The sequence below is a fragment of the Bison bison genome, unplaced genomic scaffold, assembly GCF_000754665.1.
Source record: "Bison bison bison isolate TAMUID 2011002044 unplaced genomic scaffold, Bison_UMD1.0 scf7180017864148, whole genome shotgun sequence".
Taxonomy (NCBI): domain Eukaryota; kingdom Metazoa; phylum Chordata; class Mammalia; order Artiodactyla; family Bovidae; genus Bison; species Bison bison.
In genome coordinates this window covers 7,431,885-7,449,515 of record NW_011494720.1, presented here as the reverse complement: position 1 = coordinate 7,449,515, position 17,631 = coordinate 7,431,885, and the positions used below count along the sequence as shown (strand labels likewise).

Below are 17,631 nucleotides of genomic sequence, written 5' to 3'. Positions count from 1 at the left end.
TAGGTCTTGTCTTCCACTGTGGTTCAGATGGTAAAGAATCCGCCTGCCAATGCAGGAGATACAGGGTTCGATCCCTGGGTCAGGAAGATCCCCTGGAGTGGGAAATGGCAACCCCGCTGCAGTATTCTTGCCTGGAAAATTCCATGGAGAGAGGAGCCTGTTGGGCTACAGTCCATGGGGTCTCGAAAGAGTGGGACATGACTGAGCAAATTATATATACAGGTTAACTGGGATAGGGTTTCAGTTTGAGATGATAAAAAATGTTCTAGAGATGGACGGTCAGAGAAGGCAATGGCACCCCACTCCAGTACTCTTGCCTGGAAAATCCCATGGACGGAGGAGCCTGGTGGGCTGCAATCCATAGGGTCACAAAGAGTCGGACATGACTGAGCGGCTTCACTTTCACTTTTCACTTTCCTACATTGGAGAAGGAAATGGCAACCCACTCCAGTGTTCTTGCCTGGAGAATCCCAGGGACGGGGGAGCCTGGTGGGCTGCCGTCTATGGGGTCACACAGAGTCGGACATGACTGAAGCGACTTAGCAGCAGCAGCAGAGATGGACGGTGGTGATAACTGCTCAAGAACATGAATGGCCTTCATGCCACTGACCTGTAATGCTTAAATGGTTAAAATGGTAACTTTGAGGGACCTCCCTTGTGGCTCAGCTGGTAAAGAACGTGCCTGCAATGTGGGAGACCTGAGTTCGACCCCTGGGTTGGAAGATCCCCTGGAGAAGGGAACGGCTGGCTACCCGTTCCACTATTCTGGCCTGTAAAATTCCATGGACCGAATATAGTCCACGGGGTCGGAAAGAGTTGGACATGACTGAGTGACTTTCACTTTCACTGGCGGTCCAGTGGCTAAGATGCCACACTCTCAATGCAAGAGGCCTGGTCAAGGAATCAGATCTCTCGGGATCTGATTGCAGGATCACAACCAAAGATCCTGCAAGCCACAACCAAGATCAAAGATCTCGCATGCCATAACTAAGACCAGGAGCAGCCAAATAGATAAATAAATAAGTAGTTTTTAAAAATGGTAAATTTTATTATCTTATATATGTTAGGTGCTCAGTCATGTCCAACTCTTTGCAATCTCATGGGCTGTAACCCAGCAGGCTCCTCTGTCCATGGGGTTCTCCCAGCAAGAGAATCCCACTGGAGTGGGCTGCCATTCCCTTCTCCAGGGGATCTTCCTGGCCCGAAGATTGAACCCGGGTCTCCTGCATTGCAGGCAGATTCTTTACCATCTGAGCAACCTGGGAAGCCCTATCTTATGTATATTTCATCACAATTTGTAAAAACCTCCAAAACCTCAATTTAGAAATCCTCTCCCTCAAGAGAGCCATCTTCAAAGCCCAGCTCCAAGTCAGAGCTGTCTGGGAGAAATTCCAAGCCCTGCAGGGACAGGTCCCGAGTTTCATCCAGCCGAGGCCAGGAAGGTCGGGCGCCGGGGCCACCATGAGTCACCAGCACACACAATGGTTCATTCAGAGATGGTGCCAGGCGTGTTCTGCGTTGGAATTTCTCTGTTTGCTCAGCCTAAGAGTTCTCTCCCCAGCCAGGTATGAGGGATCTCAACCGTGGGTGCCTACACACCATCCTCCCTCTTGACTGCGGGTCCGGGATACCCTCAGATCTATGAACAGAGGACCTGGGAGCCGATGCTTCCCCACCTGTGAAGTCAGCAGCTGTGGCTGGAGGAGTCCGAGCCCCCCGCCCCTTACCAGCGAGCTCAGAATCCTGAATACCTGGATCCACCAGGTATCTGTCTCCTCCCTGCCGAGAACACAAGCGCCGTGAAGGCAGCGGTGTGCTGGCTACTTTCACCAGCTTCCGGGAGCCGGCTGAGCACAGCGCATCCCAATTCCATCCTGGCCTGAAACCACCCACGGTGGATACACTTACATGACGGAACCTGACAAACACAAACCGTCAGGGATTCCCCACCAGAGAGCCGGACGCCAAATAATGACCGGCCCACCACTGGGTGTAAGAGTTAAATTATTAAGACGATGACCAGCCCACCACTGGGTATAAGAGTTAAATTATTAAGACTGATGGCCGTTTCCTTTCAAGACTTGCTAGAGAATACTGCATTTTCTGAATCTCAAAGGACTCCTAAAGATTGTCAAAGGTCCCCCTCCGGGGACAGTCCATCGTGTAGTGACTGCCCAAAGAAGTCAGCCGCGGCTGACTACCACCAGGGGTCACAGACCCAAGGCACTCAGCCTGGGCCCCACCCCTAGTTCTCCCTGAGGGAACCCTGCAGGACAGCCCTTCACACCCACTCAGTAGCCAAGTTCAGTCCATGTTCATTTTCTCACGTATTAATAAAAATCTTCAGAACTATGTAAGATAGAGATGAGGCAGTTTTCCTGCTTTTAGAGGTGTGAAAACAGCCCTCAAGATATTGAATGAACTAAGAAGGTCAGTCTGTCGAGAAGCTGAAATTAGACTTGAGGAGGGCTGTGTGGTGGAAGGCTTACAGGACTGTCAAGTACAGCTTTACAGGCTGAGCACTGCCCAACTCCAGGAAACACAGTTCAACGGAGACCTCAATGTATTCAACCCCCAAGGCTATGAAGTAGGGAGGCCTTGAGAGCTTAGGGGAAAGGGGAGTTAAATCCCTATAATCATTGGGATAAATTCTTTTTATAACAACACTCTCACTTTCTATGCCTTGTATTGTGTATGGGTCAGCAAGCCTGACTCTCATATCCATACATGACTACTGGAAAAACCACAGCTTTGACTATATGAACCTTCCTATATTCATTGGAAGGACTGATGCTGAAGCTCCAATACTTTGGCCATCTGATGCAAAGAGCCGACTCACTGGAAAAGACCCTGATGCTGGGAAAGATTGAAGACAAGAGGAGAAAGGGGCGACAGAGGATGAGATGATTGGATGGCGTCACCGACTCAATGGACATGAGTTTGAGCAAGCTCTTGGGAGATGGTGAATGACAGGGAAGCCTGGTGTGCTGCAGTCCATGGGGTCACAAAGAGTCGAACATGACTGAGTGGCTGAACAACAATAGGAAGCCCCAACTCCAGGGCTTATCGTGGGGGCTCCAACCCCTTCCTGCTAGCATTTCAGAGAGGAAGGAGGGACTCTGAGCTCTCCATGGAAATCTACAAACTTGTGAACATTTCTTAATTTCTAACATAAAAGGCTGTGTTCACTTAGGTAGACTGAAACTGAACAACTGCCCCAAGTTAATTAAGAACCTGAGCGGAAGTCTCTCTCTCTGTACATAGACCTTCAGTCTAAAAGAGTCAAAACAGGGCCCACCTCCCACTCGGTCTGGTCATCCTGGTGGCAGGTGAAAGCTGGAATTTCACTCTGTACTGCCAGCACCCTCAACAGGTGGGGAAGAAACAAAACACATCGTAGTTCTGGGATAGGGACTTGCAGACGGAAAAGAAAATCAAGTTCAAGCCAAACATTCCTCAGCGTAACCGAAGAGAACTGGAAAAACTCGATGCAAGGCCCAGTCCTTCCATCCTTCAGACTCTTGTTCAGTCGCTCAATCATGTCTGACCAACTCGTTTTGTGACCCCATGGACTGTAGCCCGCCAGGCTCCTCTGTCCATGGGATTCCCCAGGCAGGATTACTGGAGTGGGTTGCCATGTCCTCCTCCAGGGCATCTTCCCGACCCAGGGATGGAACCCGAGTCTCCTGCATTGATAGGCGGGTTCTTTACCACTGAGCCACCAGGGAAGCCCACATCCTTCAGATATCCTGGGCACTCTCAGAAATGTGTTGAGAAAGGCCAGATAATCCTGACGTTCCAAGTCAGACACACTCTCACTACACTCAGGGAGCCTTCACAGGCCCCCCTGGAAGGTGACACAGGCAGGCAGGGCTGGGGGTGTTCAGAGGACATCAAACATGGCTGGGGACCAGGGGCTGTGCTCGCTACCCCCTCGGGGGGAGGAGCAGGTGGGTGAAGGGCCACAGGCAGGGAGGAGGGCCTTGTCTGGGGCAGCACTGGGAGCTGGTCACCTCTCTCCACTCCCTGCCCTGGGATGAGCCTCCCGTAGCCAGGCACCCACAGACACCCTGGCTCACTCGGACACTGTCCGTGGGGGCTGCCAGCCTTCCCAGTCAGGACCAGTTTCCTAGAGCTGATCTCCAACCTCAGCTCAGGAAGACAAGCTTTCCCCTGGGATACAGGCAAGGTACCACTTCCCTGGTCTTGGAACCTTAGCCTTTCTGCCCCTTTCAGGACAGAACAGCCTAGTTGGTGAAGGCAGCCCCTGATGCCATAAAAAAAGGAGTTTAAAACCTAGTCACAGGTTCAAGGGGCTTCCCTTGTGGCTCAGCTGGTAAAGAATCTGCCTGCAATGTAGGAGACCTGGGTTCAATCCCTGGGTTGGGAAGATCTCCTGGAAAAGGGAAAGGCTACCCACTCCAGTATTCTGGCCTGGAGAATTCCATGGACTGTAAAGTCCATGGGGTGGCAAAGGGTTGGACACGACTGAGCAACTTTCACTTTCACAGGTTCAAGAGGGAGGGGGCACATGTATACCCGTGGCTGATTCACATTGCTGTATGGCAGAAACCAACACAACATTGCAAAGCAATTATCCTCCCATTAAAAATAAGTACATTTAAATTTTTAAAAAACCCACTTGCCACTTAAGGACTGCCCCACTTTCGGCAAGTCACCGATGAGAAATGAACCATTAATTTACGCACAAGAAAAATATTGCCAATCATAATTGTAAAATGCCAACAACTGTAACATATCTGAAACACCCAGATGTTACAATATAAAAAAATGTGTCATGGAATAGAGGAATTACAACTCTTAAGCTTTCTAACAGTTCCAGTTCCTACCTCAAGTTGTTGGGAGAGCTGAGTTAATAAATTAAAACACTTAAAACTGGGCCCAGCACAGAGTAAGCACCACATAAGGTCAGCTGTCATCTTCACATCCTCGTGATTGAGGAAAGGCCGCAGGAATTTTTTATAACCTCGGGAAAAAAAAAAATCATGGCAAGGGAAAAAAAAAACCTACAGAAACCCTTGGCAGGCAGCACATCTTCATGGAAAAAAAGTAAGTGTTTAGAGGCCGCTAGATCCAGGTTTGAATTCTAGCTGAGCTTCTTAGGCAAGTGATTTTTACCCTCTGAGTCTGTTTCCTTTACTGAAAAGGAGAATAAAGACACGGTATCACGTTGGCTTGTTTTTAGGATTAAAGAAGCTAATGTACACTTAGCCACTGGCACAAAACAGACATTTAATATATGCATTTTTTCATGTGGGTACTGAGTGTTTTTCCTAAACACTGTTTGGAGATGATCACCATCATAGTTCAGAGGAGAAAAAAAAAAACCACCCGACTAAAGAAAAAAGAGCCAGAAAAGTAATGGCAAACAACTGTGCTATTCTGTCTGCTGTGAAAATCCTCAGACCAGGGAACACAGCTGCTGTGTGGATGTGGAGATGAAAGCAGCTGCTGTGTGGATGTAGGCTTGGGAAGAGCCTGCGTTTGAGCAGCTCACAGCCTGATCTGGTCTTGGCCCCATAAGTCACCAGAGACACTGGGCAGGGACAGTGTAAATCAGACGGCAGAGAGGGGAGGAAGGAGGGGGTTGCTGAGCCCCGGCATCGCATCAGGGCTCCTGCGAGGCCCAGGAGTGCAGAGGTGACCGAGCAGCCTCACGGGGAGACTGTGACTCCCCAGCGGCAGCTGGGTCGACGGCTCAGCCCCTTGCATCTTACACCGAGCAAGGATGCCCTCGCGTTCCTGTGAGTCCTCTGCCCTTTCCAGTCGGATCATGTGGCCCAGTTCTGGAACTCTTTTCCTTGCTCTCGCTCACACCCACCCTCAGTGCCCAATGGTCAGGCGCGGGTGGCTTTTCTCTCCTTGCCAATGATGCCCCATCCCAGCTCCACTCTGTCAAGACACACTCAGCAGGTCCAGGGGCTTCTGACCTCTGACCTCCACCCCCTTCTAGAATACAGATCCCCTGTAAAACAACACACCAGCCCCTGGGGAGACGCCCCTGCCCTCCCAGACCAGGCTGGAAGACCTGAGATCCTGGCAGGCACCCAGAGAAGGTCTGTGCCCACTCTGTGCCCAGGGTGGGAAGGAGTGCCAACAGGGGAGGACCAGGCTGCTCTCACCTCGACCTCTGCCCTAGCCTGAAGGAGCCAGCTCAGGGAAATAAAGAAACATTTTAAAAGAGGGTAGCAGCTGAAATAAAACGACTAAATCCCACAGCCTCTCCAAACTCACATAAGAGAAGCTCTGCCCGACACTAGAAGTCTATAGCCCCGAGCGTGTGACAGCTGCCGCCCTCCACGCGGGTACTCACCGGACTTCAGCCTGAGCTCCCCCAGGCAGCCGTAAGCATCGATGAGCTTCCCATACTGGCCTTTAATGACCTCCTTTTCTTCCGGGGCTGCGGGAGAAACACAGCACAGAGCATCAGCCAAACCTCCTGGTGGAGTTCATTCACTGCAGCTTCCGATGCGGCTCCCACCCACTCGGCAAAGAAAACGCAGAGTCAGTAGCTCGGCCCCAAGTCATCTGTGTGGAGGCTTGTGGATCGGAAGATCGCGGAGCTCCAGGGACTGAGACCTTCCCACCTGCTGTCTGAAAGCTCCAGCAGCGTCCCAGGGAGGGCTGCAGAGGCGGAGGGGAGTCCCCGGCCGGTGGAGGTGCTGGGTTTGAGGCGGGAGCAGGTGTCTCAGGCCGGCCCCATCCCTCGGTACTGCAGCCCACGTGCTCAGAAACAGCACTGAGTCATCGCTCCCCGATGGGGAGGACCTTCCTTCCTAGGTATTGTCCACCAGAGGCCGCGTCGTGCAAGTGCCCACCCGCCCCCTGGGGACATGCTAACACACAAGGGCCGAGCAGGAGGCCTGGGTGAGCCTGGTGCTCCACGTCCGGGGCCAGTGAATCCCAAGGCAGGCTGATGAGCAGAGGTCCCCGGGGTCTTCAGAGTTACTAGAAACACCCAGGACTGCACCCAGCCTATGAGAAGCAGAAGAAGAAAACCTGGCAGAGGGAAAGACCAGGAAAAGGAAGGAGCCCTTAACCTTGACAGTAATACCACAGACACCACTGGAGGTGCCACTGGCTCTTATAGGGGCCAGGCCTTTGTGCCCTTTTCTCAGAAGAACATTTCTAAATGCGTAGAACAAAACACAAACACGGATGAATCCTTAAATAAGGACCCCGCAAACTCTCACTTTTCACTTTCATGCATTGGCGAAGGAAAATGGCAACCCACTCCAGTGTTCTTGCCTGGAAAATCCCAGGGACGGTGGAGCCTGGTGGGCTGCTGTCTATGGGGTCGCGCAGAGTTGGACACGACTGAAGCGACTTAGCAGCAGCAGCAGCAAATACCATTAGGGCGACTTCCTATGGAAGCAAAAACTCAGCCTCAACTGAATTCATCTAATACAAGGGCTCTCCATCTGGGGAGACAGAGGAAAAAGCCTGGCAGACACCACAGCTTCATAGATAGGTTTTGGGGGACTCTGTATCTCTAAAAAGTGAAAGTGAAAGTCGCTCAGTCGTGTCTGACTCTTTGTGACCCCATGGATTGTATACAGTCCATGGAATTCTCCAGGCCAGAATACTGGAGTGGGTAGCCTATCCCTTCTCCAGCGGATCTTCCCAACCCAGGAATCAAACCCAGGTCTCCCGCGTTGTAGGCGGATTCTTTACCAACTGAGCTACCAGGAAAGCCCTATAATCTCTAAAATTGTATGCAAAATTTTTGATGTATATTTTTATGAGACTGGGATCGTAATTTTCATCAGAATCTTCAAGGAGCTCTAAGGTTAAGAACCAGTTTAATAAATGACATTTTCCTCCAAAATTCACATGACTTTTTCTAATTAGGGTTTTTTGCTGGGGGAGGAGGGAGCAGAGTAATCTAAAGGTAATTACCCAAAGCCGGGGCTTCCCTGGTGGCTCAGCAGCGAAGAATCCATCTGCCAATGCAGGAGACTTGGGTTCAATACCTGGGTTGGGAAGATCCACTGGAGAAGGGAATGGCTACCTACTCCAGTATTCTTGCCTGGAGAATCCCATGGACAGAGGAGCCTGGCAGGCTACAGTCCATGGGGTTGCAAAGCAGCCACTAAACAAGTGTATATAAGTCAGTCCCAACCTCCCAATTCACTGCACCCTCCCTCGTGTCCACATCCTCTCCCTTCAAAACTAGCAATCGCATCCCTCCAATCCCTGCTTCCATCTTCACATCTCATCCTCTCTCCCTCTCCCGCCTCCTTCTTCCATCTGTTAAGGACCATTGTGAGTACACGGGGCCCCTGGATCATCCCCAACAATCTCCTATCCCAAGGCCCTTAGCTTAATCACAAGTGCAAGGCCCCTTCTGCCACACGTGGGAACCGTCACAGGAAGTGGGCATCAGGATGGGGGCACTGAGGGGCCCACAGATGGGCATGACCCACTTTCTGGAGCCCGCGGGTCTTTGCCCCCACAATGATGACAATGAGGAGGACGAGGCAGCCTTCCTGCCCACCCTGGTCTGCTCCCCAAAGAGATGAAGGCCTCCTCCATCCAGGTGATGACGAGTCCGCCATTCAGGGACAAGCCTGGTGCCACGTGCCTACGGAGCCCTCCTGGAAGTGGCCTGCCCCCTACTCTAGGGCAGGTGAAGCCTGTGAAATCCCATCCCTGCAGGAGGAAGCGAATTGCCCCCTGCAGGCCTGTTCAGGGCCACACGTGGTGTCTCCTGGTCTAAAGAGAGAGAGGTAAACAGGCAGCTTCCAGTCCTCACTGCAGTGGACACGTTGATCAATGCAAGAGCATAATTCTGACTCACACACAAAAATCGTATTTCAACCCGCAAAGCTTTACAAAGCCTTAGCACAGAACCCTGAAGCCAGAGTATCATCTGGGTCTCACCCTGTTGACCCTAAAACGAGGAAGTCTTTGTGCCTTTATGTCCCTCTACAAACAGTCCTGACCAAACAAACAAAACCCTGGGAAACTGCCAGCCAAAGGAGCCTGGTCAGATCCACACTTCAGAGGTGGGAACGGGACCGCAGGAGAAGCTGTGGAAACAGACCCGACCCCCTGCCCCGCTGGTCACAGAAGACAAGCACACACAGCCGGTCCCCCTGCGCTGGGAAAATTAAACAACACAAATTTAAAAAGGCTTCTCATCCTATTTTAAAAACAAACAAGCACAGCACCAACAGGCCACCTTGTCCCATTCAAATCCTGTAAATGATCAACTCCTTAATACAGAATGAGCACCATTATCCCTGGCTTTCACACAAGGCACCTCACGGACGGCCACAACCTGACTGCATGTGCCAGGCTTGGGAGAAGATGCTTTTCCTCCATCGCAAACAGACGAACTGTAATCAAACTGGGGCGCTTAAAACATCAAAACTTTCTCAGCTCTTGAGTCTGGAGGCTGGAAGGAAGGTGTCAGCCGGCCACCACCCTCTGAAGGCTCCAGGGAGGGTCCTCCCCTCCTCGTCCTGGCTGGTGGTGGCCATCAAACTGGACCTTCTTTGGCCTGAAGCTGTGTCCCTCCAACCCCTGCCTCTTTTATCACATGGCCATCTTTTCCCTGTGTGGCTCTGGGTCTCTCTCCTCTTGCAAGGACACCCATCGCATCAGATTGGGGGCCCACCCTACTCCAGGATGACCGCATCTCAACCTAATTACACAAAGGACCCTATGTCCAAACATGGTCCCATTCTGAAGTATTGGAAGTTAGGACTTGCATGTATCTTTTGGGGAACACAGCTGAACCCATAAGATTCAGTAACCTTTTCCTTCCATGAGCCAGCCCTGTTAAAAGTCCAGACTCTCTGCAAAGCATCCCTCCTTTTCTCCAAGCCTTCCCCTCCAAGGCTCCTTCCCACCCCTGTGATGTGTAAGCGGGACACGTCCCAGCCTGGGAGACAGGGCCTCCTCACTGCGCCCCCAGGACCCCCAGAGGCCTGGCCTCCCAGGCAACCTGTTGCAAAACCACCCGACACCACCGCTTGCCCCAGATAACCGTATTTCCTCACTTTGTGTCAAAGGAAGAAAAAATCCATTTTGCTCTTAAAAGGGAGTTCACAAACCAAAAGCCTGAGGCAGGTAATGAAGGAACGAAGCTGCAGGAAGGTGACCCAAGGATATACGCACCTTCTAATGGGGACACATGGTCCGTTTCTGCCCACTGCCCCCAGGAGGTCAGACCAGCCTGGGTACCAGCGAGTTTCCAGTTTTTTGAGAGAAATAGGGCACTTCTGATTTCTCAGTCTTGGCAACCAACCCAGGTTTATTTTAAGCTCTGTGTGGGCTGCACACACCTCTGCAGACTGTATTTGGTCTGCCCATTGGCAACTTCTGTCCTTCCTTACTTAATGTCTCAAAAATAGAATTTTCCCGTCTTCCACGCTTTTGTTTGTTGCATTTCCGAAGGGTTAGTCCATGTGAGAATGTTTTTGCTTCCCCATACTCACCGCCCCTCGAACCCCGACCATCGGCTACAACTTTCTAGGAAGTCCTCCCCTTTGTCCTCATCCACCTCTTGCCCTGGGATTCAGCCATTCGTTCCAGTGAGTGTGTATCTGAGGGCCGGCTAAGCACAGGGACCCAGCAGGGACCTGAACAGACCCAAACCCATCTACCCCAGGGGCAGCTGAGGCAGGCGCGGGGCCTTGGCAAAGAAGGGACATGTGTCATGAATGGATGAGTGAAGACAGTGGAAGCCAACCCGCTGGGGGTAGGAGGCAGGAGCAGCGGCCCCGACAAGGCTGTCACAAAGGTAGTGGAGTGGCAGCGCCTACTCGGGGCCAGGAACCACACAAGCTTCCTGCCAAGGGGGACAGACGCGATCAGCAGCACAATGCAGACAGCGACGTGAGCCAAGAAGAAAAAGCGAACAAGGAAGAGGGGTGGGAAGCGGGGGAATGAGGACTCTCACATGGTGCAGTTTGGCAAGGTCTCACTGCAGGGGCAATCTGTGAAAGCAGATGAAGGAAAAGAGGGAGATGGCTGAGTGGAGGGCCGGTGAGCACTGTGGGCCCAGAAGAGCATGTGCAAAGGTCCTGGGGCTGCAGCATTCCTGGAATATGCAGGATCAGTGAGGTCAGCGAGTCTGACAGAGGGGATGGAGCCAGGGACACGCTGCGAAGCACTGTCTTGGTCATACCAAGACTTGGGCTTTCGTGCTGAGCCAGAGGGAGGCACTGAGGGGTTTGGGGGATCACTATGGCTGCTGTGTCGAAAATAGATTGAAGGTAACAGATTGGAAGCAAGGAGACCAGTTAGGAGGCGCGACAATGATCCTGCAGAGAGGATGCTTGGAGCGGGGTGGGGTGGGGGGCGGCTGCAGGTGCTGGGAACACGCACATGCCACACACACGCACTCACTTTATTATTATTGAAACTTCCAAAGAAAAGCAGAGTAGTGTAATAACTTTATGTGCCCACCAGCTCTGACTGGTATCTATTCACACTCAAGCTTACTTCATTCATATCTCCCATCTGAGAGGGTAACAGGCAGGAAGGCCAGGGGTCTCCAAACGGAGAAAACAGGCTGCAAGTGTCTCTCAAAGTTCTGTGTTGCTATGACGACACCTGGTTCCACCTGAATTTCACATTTCTCAAACCTTGAGCTACCCAATGCGTTTTTCTTATGGAAATGTTTTTCTTAAATTATGTTAATGAAACTATGTATTTGCTTGGGAATTTGCCTTTCTTCAAAATGGTTCCACCTAAGACTAACTTTTTTTCTTTTCTCAAACCTTGCGCTGATAATAGCTCAACAAACCAGTATTCATATCAATTGTTTTATGGCTGGGGGATGACAGACCTCCAGCCATCCTATCTGAAAAATGCATATTGTGGGAGAGGGGCCTGGTGAAACTCCCTCAGCCTTGACGTGTCTCTCTTATCTGATTAATAGCTTTCTAACAGACACAAAGCAGCTTGCTAAAACTAGCAAGGGGGGCACTCTCCATCCCCCTTCTGATGTCTGTGTCAGAAGCTTTCTCTGTCCCCTTTCCACTTTAATACAACTCTGCTACACAAAAGCTCTTGAGTGATCAAGCCTGGTCCCTGGTCCCAAAGCTAAACCTTCTTCAGAGATCATGAATCTGACATTATTCACCGTAAGCTATCACATCCCATCTCAGACACCTCACATCAGTCTCATTGTGTGGGCTCAGACAATAAGCAACAATCAGTGTCAGGAGTTTAAAAACAAAAAAAAAAAACCATCCTAACCCCACTAAATCAGAAACTCTGGCCTTGAGACCCAGAAATCTGTTTTCATGAGTCTTCCACTTGAGAACCACTGTCCAAGATTATATTCCAGTTCCAGACTTCATATTGTTCTATCTATAAATATTTCAGTAAGAATCTCTAACAGATGAGGCTTCCTTTTAAAAATACACCACAATACCACGATCATATCTTTAAAAATGTAACCATAATTCCTTAACGTCATCAAATACCTGCATATACGTTAAAGGCAAATGCAAAAGGCTTTATGGACGGACCGGACGTGGGACATGAGCGAAGGACAGGTTTCAAGGATAATGCTGAACAGCCGACAGGATGGTGTGACCATCACCCCTGGCGTCAATGGAGACTGATCGGCCATCTGTCATGGAGTCAGACCGGCCCCGGTAAAGACTTTGAGGATGCAGTTGTGCCAGCTGCAGTCACACAGGCATATCGGCTGAAGATACAAACTGGACACCCCTGGCCAACAGAAGCTTCTTAAAATCACAGACTCAGGGAGATCGCCTTCAGAGGGCGTGGAGGGGGACAGGGCGCTTAAAGGTCTGGGAGACAGAGGAGAAGCCAGAAAGATACAAGGAAAAGGTGCAGTGCTTGGTGTCAGGAGCCAGGGGAGAGTGTGTCAAGGAGGCGAGACGGTCAGCGAGGAGGTCCCACGCTGCCGAGTCCCATCCCAGCAGGACTGAGCGCTCATCCTTCGAGTTACACACAGAGGTGAGCCAGGGGAAAAGCAGCTTCCGTAAAGATGAGGGGCAGAATCCTGAATGGGGAGGAAGGGGCAAAAATAGAGGCTGGGAGTAGGAGCAGTTCCTTGAGAAATTCATCTGTGTGTGTGTGCACGTGTGTGTGTGTAGAAATGGGGGGCTGGGAGCAGAAAGTGGGGTCTAAAGGCTTCCCTAAGAAGAGGAGTTAACACGAGTTTGCACACTGGCAGAACTGATCCACGGGAGGTAAAGGCTGCTGGAGGGGAGAGAAGGGGCCCACTGATAGCGCCCGGACGCGGTCATGACCCTGACTTGTGAGTGGGGGGCCACATGAACAAAGAGTCCGTCCAAGGCGACAAGAGAGCGGAAGGACTGGGGCAGAGGCGGTGGGGCTTCAGCGGCGGTGGGGCTGCCGGGGCGCAGGCCGCGGGTGGAAACGCTCTCCTGGTGCCTCCGGCTTTCTCTGTGAATTGAGAAGCAAGGCGTCTGCTCAAAGCCCCGCAGAGGCGGAGGCGGAGGCTCGAAGGAGCTTCAGCAAGAAGGGCCTTCGGGGGAGGCGGGAGGGTGAGCTGACATAGGAACTTACCTGGAGGCCCCGCTTGGGCCTGGGGACCCCAAAGAGGGGTCCACTGCCAGCGTGACGGTGGGTCCGCTCCAGAGACGTCCCGCCACAAGGAGGCAGGTCCAGGCGAGGACAGGAGGACCTGCTCAGCGGTTCCCCAGGGGAGTAGGGCCCGCAAGTGAGGGGCAGGGGTGGAGGGGGAGGGATGCAGAGCGAAGCGGGGTAAGGGTGTGGGGAAGGCATTGGAAAAGGAGGCAGGTTCACCTCCTGTCCTGCTGGTGGGAATGTAAGTTTGTGCAGCCACTATGGAGAACAGAATGGAGGTTCCTTAAAAAGCTAAAAAGAGAGTTGCCATAGAATCCAGCAGTCTCACTCCTGGGCATATATCCAGACAGAACTGTAATTCAAAAAGATACATGCACCCCTGTGTCACAGCTGCATTGTTCACAATAGCCAAGATGTGGAAACAGCCTAATGTCCAGCAAGAGATGAATGGATAAACATTCTGGATAAATGAAAATATATATTCGTTCATCATTCATTTCTTCGGTCGCTAAGTTATGTTTGACTTTTGTGACTCCATGGACTGTATGTAGCCCGCCAGGCTCCTCTGTCCATAGAATTTTCCAAGCAAGAATACCAGACTGGGTTGCCATTCCCTTCTCCAGGGGATCTTCCTGACTCAGGGATCAAACCTGCGTCTCCTGCTTTGGCAGGAGGATTCTTTACCACTGAGCCATCAGGTAAAGAATGATGGCTTTACCTGATACACATACATACACACATACACAAATAGAATACTACTCAGCCATAAATAAGAAGGAAACAATGCCATTTTCAGCAACACGGATGGATCTAGATTATCATACAAAGTGAAGTAAGTCAGAAAGAGAAAGACGAATGCCATATGTACAATAGCACTCATATCGGCAACCTAAAATGCGATACCTGGGCTTCCCTGATGGTCCAGTGGTTAAGAATATGTCTTGAAATGCAGGGGACACTGGTTTGACCCCTACTCCAGGAAGATCTCACATGCTGTGGGGCAACAAAACCCATGCACTACTGAAGCCCGCGCTGCCCGAGCCCATACTCTGCAACAGAAGAAGCCACCGCAGTGAAAGCCCGTGCTGCAGCTAGAGGGTAGGCCCCACATGCCGCAACTAGAAAAAGCCGGCGCTCACCCTGTGTTGCTCAGTCACTCAGCCATGTTTGACTCTTTGCAACCCCGTGGACTGCAGCATGCCAGGCTTCCCTGACCTTCACTATCTCCCAGAGTTTGCTCAAACTCATGCCCATTGAATTGGTGATGCCACCTAACCATCTCATCCTCAACTGCCCCCTTCTCCTGCCCTCAATCTTTCCCAGTATCAGGGTCTTTTCCAATGAGTCGGCTCTTTGTATCAAGAGGCCAGAGTGCTGGAGCTTCAACTTCAGCATCAGTCTTTCCAGTGAATATTCAAGGTTGATTTCCTTTAGGATTGACTAGTTTGATCCCCTTGCTGTCACAAGGGACTCTCCAGAGTCTTCTCCAACACCACAATTTGAAAGCCATCAGTTTTTCGGTGCTTAGCCTTCTTTAGGCTCCAACTCCCACATCTGTACATGACTATGGGAAAAACCACAGCTTTGACTATACAGACCTTTGTCAGCAAAGTGATGTCTCTGCTTTATAATATGCTGTCTAGGTTTGTCATAGTTTTTCTTCCAAGGAGCAAGTGTCTTGGAATTTCATGGCTACACTCACTGTCCACAGTGATTCTGGAGCCCAAGAAAATAAAGTCTGCCACTGTTTCCATTTTTTTTCCTGTCTATTTACCATGAAGTGATTGGTTCAGATGCCATGACCTAGTTTTTCGCATGTTGAGTTTTAAGGCAGTTTTTTTCACTCTCCTCTTTCTTCTTCATCAAGAGGCTCTTTCGTTCCTCTTTGCTTTCTGTCATTAGGGTGGTATCATCTGCATATCTGAAGTTATTGATATTTCTCCTGGCAATCTTGATTATGGCTTGTGCTTCAGCCAGCTCAACATTTTACATGATGTGCTATGCGTAGAAGTTAAATAAGCAGGGTGACAATATACAGCCGTGACGTACTCCTTTCCCAATTTTGAACCCAGTCCATTGTTCCATGTCCAATTCCAACTGTTGCTTCTTGACCTGCATACAGTTTTCTCAGGAGGCAGGTGAGGTGGTCTGGTATTCCCATCTCTTCTAAGAACTTTCCACAGTTTGTTGTGATCCACAGAGTCAAAAGCTTTAGTGTAATCAATGAAGCAGAAGTAGATGTTTTTCTGGAATTCCCTTGATTTTTGTATGACCCAGCAGATGTTAGCAATTTGATCTCTGGTTCCTCTGCCTTTTCTAAATCTAGCTTTAACATCTGGAAGTTCTCGGTTCACGTACTGTTGAAGCCTAGCCTGAAGGATTTTGAGCATTACCTTGCTAGCATGTGAAATGAGCTTAATTGTGCAGTAGTTTGAACATTCTTTTGCATTGCCTTTCTATGGGATAGGAATGAAAACTGACCTTTTCCAGTTCTGTGGCCACTGCTAAGTTTTCCAAATTTGCTGACATATTGAGTGCAGCACTTTTAACAGCATCATCTTTTATTATTTTAAATAACTCAGCTGGAATTCCATCCCCTCCACTAGCTTTGTTTGTAGTGATGCTTTCTAAGATCTTTTTTGTATAGTTCTATGTATTTATTCTTGCCACTTCTTCTTAATATCTTCTGCTTCTGTTAGGTCCGTACCGTTTCTGTCCTTTATTGTGCCCATCTTTGCATGAAATGTTCCCTTGGTATCTCCAATTTTCTTGAAGAGATTTCTAGTCTTTCCCATTCTATTGTTTTCCTCTATTTCTTTGCATTGTTCAGTTAAGAAGGTCTTCTTATCTCTCCTTGCTGTTCTCTGGAACTCTACATTCAATTGGATATGTCTTTCCCTTTCTCCCATGCTTTTTGCTTCTCTTCTTTCCTCAGCTATTTGTAAGGCCTCCTCAGATAACCACTTTATCTTCTTGCATTTCTTTTTTTTGGGATGGTTTTGGTCACTGCCTCCTATACAATGTTATGAACCTCTGTCCATAGTTCTTCAGGCACTCTACCAGATCTAATCCCTTAAATCTATTTGTCACTTCCACTGTATAATCATAAGGATTCGATTTAGGTCATACCTGAATAGTCTAGTAGTTTTCCCTATTTTCTTCAATTTAAGCCTGAATTTTGCAATAAGGAGTCCATGATCTGAGCCACAGGCAGCTCCATGTCTTTGCTGACTGTATTAAGGTTTTCCATCTTTGGCTGCAAAGAATATAATCAATCTGATTTCAGTATTGACCATCTGGTGATGTCTGTGGGTGGAGTTGTCTCTTGTGTTCTTGGAAGAGGATGTTTGCTATGACCAGTGTGTTCTCTTGGCAAAACTCTGTCAGCCTTTGCCCTGATTCATTTTGTACTCCAAGGCCAAACTTGCCTATTACTCCAGGTATCTCTTGACTTCCTACTTTTACATTCCAGTCCCCTATGATGAAAAGGACATCTTTTTTTGGTGTTAGTTCTAGAAGAAGTTGTAGGTCTTCATAGAATTGTACAGCTTCAGCTTCTTCAGCATTAGTGGTTGGGGCATAGACTTGGATTAGTGTGATGTTGAATGGTTTGCCTTGGAAACAAACTGAGATCATTTTGGCATTTTTTAGATTGCTCCCAAGTACTGCATTTTGGACTCTTGTTGACCATGAGGGCTACTCCATTTCTTCTAAGGGATTCTTGCCCACAGTAGTAGATATAATGGTCATCTGAATTACATTCGCCTATTCCCATCCATTTTAGTTCACTGATTCCTAAAATGTTGATGTTCACTCTTGCTATCTCCTGCTTGAACACATCCAATTTACCTTGATTCATGGACCTAACATTCCAGCTGGATCATGGAAAAAGCAAGAGACTTCCAGAAAAACATCTATTTCTGCTTTATTGATTATGCCAAAGCCTTTGACTGTGTGGATCACAATAAACTGTGGAAAATTCTTCAAGAGATGGGAATACCAGACCACCTGACCTGCCTCTTGAGAAATCTGTGTGCAGGTCAGGAAGCAACAGTTAGAACTGGACAT

The 17,631-nt window shown here is 49.6% G+C and overlaps 1 protein-coding gene across 1 annotated transcript in view; it reads right to left on the bottom strand.

The window, feature by feature from the left end:
- Positions 1 to 17,631, bottom strand: part of SYNJ2 (synaptojanin 2) — a 113,760-nt gene that overhangs the window by 66,815 nt on the left and 29,314 nt on the right. The window contains 1 exon segment of the mRNA XM_010840875.1: positions 6,335 to 6,421. Within this exon segment, the coding sequence (XP_010839177.1) occupies positions 6,335 to 6,421 (87 nt within the window).